Source organism: Bombina bombina, chromosome 1, assembly GCF_027579735.1.
Source record: "Bombina bombina isolate aBomBom1 chromosome 1, aBomBom1.pri, whole genome shotgun sequence".
Taxonomy (NCBI): Eukaryota; Metazoa; Chordata; class Amphibia; order Anura; family Bombinatoridae; genus Bombina; species Bombina bombina.
The window spans coordinates 143653792-143655231 of record NC_069499.1 but is presented as its reverse complement, the minus strand read 5'-3'; the positions used below and the strand labels follow the sequence as shown (position 1 = coordinate 143655231).

Below are 1440 nucleotides of genomic sequence, written 5' to 3'. Positions count from 1 at the left end.
TAAAACGACAGTTTATACTGTATATGTAAGCCAGATATAACTGATCTTAATAATGGGATTCAAATTATTTTACCGCTATAAATGAGATCAAAAGAATATATATTGGGGGGGGGAGAGATTTATTACTTAGACCAATTAGTTCACTCAACAGTTACAGACTTAAAGAAACAAACATTAAAAAAAAAATAATAATGACAAGAAACAGTACTTCTGTACAGTTTTATTACAAATTCTTGTCTTAAACGGCTTAAAATACATTTACATTTATAAAACTTTTTTTTTTGCATTTAAATAAAATCTTGATAGAAGCTTGACACCATCAAAAGAACTCAAACATTCTGAAGTTTACTGAAAGAGAAAAGCACAGTACAATTGGATAAAAAGAAAAAAATGTCTTGTTCTTGTATAAAAAAAAGAAAATTTGGGGTGCAATAATGTTTTCAAGAACAAAGTACTGACAGACTTAAACCATAGGTATAGTTTGTAAGCTGTAAAGCATGCATGACGTAGAAAGTTTTTTATTATATATACACAGTATATACATATATACACACACACACACACACACACACATATATACAGTTGGAAGAAAAAGTATGTGAACCTTTTGGAATGATATGGATTTCTGCACAAATTGCTCATAAAAACATAATTTATGTAAGAACTTACCTGATAAATTCATTTCTTTCATATTAGCAAGAGTCCATGAGCTAGTGACGTATGGGATATACATTCCTACCAGGAGGGGCAAAGTTTCCCAAACCTCAAAATGCCTACAAATACACCCCTCACCACACCCACAAATCAGTTTAACGAATAGCCAAGAAGTGGGGTGATAAGAAAAAAGTGCGAAAGCATAAAAAATAAGGAATTGGAATAATTGTGCTTTATACAAAAAAATCATAACCACCACAAAAAAAGGGTGGGCCTCATGGACTCTTGCTAATATGAAAGAAATGAATTTATCAGGTAAGTTCTTACATAAATTATGTTTTCTTTCATGTAATTAGCAAGAGTCCATGAGCTAGTGACGTATGGGATAATAAATACCCAAGATGTGGAACTTCCACACAAGAGTCACTAGAGAGGGAGGGATAAAATAAAGACAGCCAATTCCGCTGAAAAAATAATCCACAACCCAAAATAAAGTTTTAATCTTATAATGAAAATATAAGCAGAAGAATCAAACTGAAACCGCTGCCTGAAGTACTTTTCTACCAAAAACTGCTTCAGAAGAAGAAAACACATCAAAATGGTAGAATTTAGTAAAAGTATGCAAAGAAGACCAAGTGGCTGCTTTGCAAATCTGATCAACCGAAGCTTCATTCCTAAACGCCCAGGAAGTAGAAACTGACCAAGTAGAATGAGCTGTAATCCTTTGAGGCGGAGTTTTACCCGACTCGACATAAGCATGATGAATCAAAGATTTTAACCAAGATG

General features: G+C 32.8%; 1 protein-coding gene across 1 annotated transcript in view; it reads right to left on the bottom strand.

The window, feature by feature from the left end:
* Window positions 1–205: 205 nt before the first annotated feature.
* POLE2 (DNA polymerase epsilon 2, accessory subunit) overlaps window positions 206–1440 on the bottom strand; it is a gene marked incomplete in the record, with an annotated part of 205906 nt that continues 204671 nt past the window's right edge. The window contains 1 exon segment of the mRNA XM_053697663.1: window positions 206–348. Within this exon segment, the coding sequence (XP_053553638.1) occupies window positions 330–348 (19 nt within the window).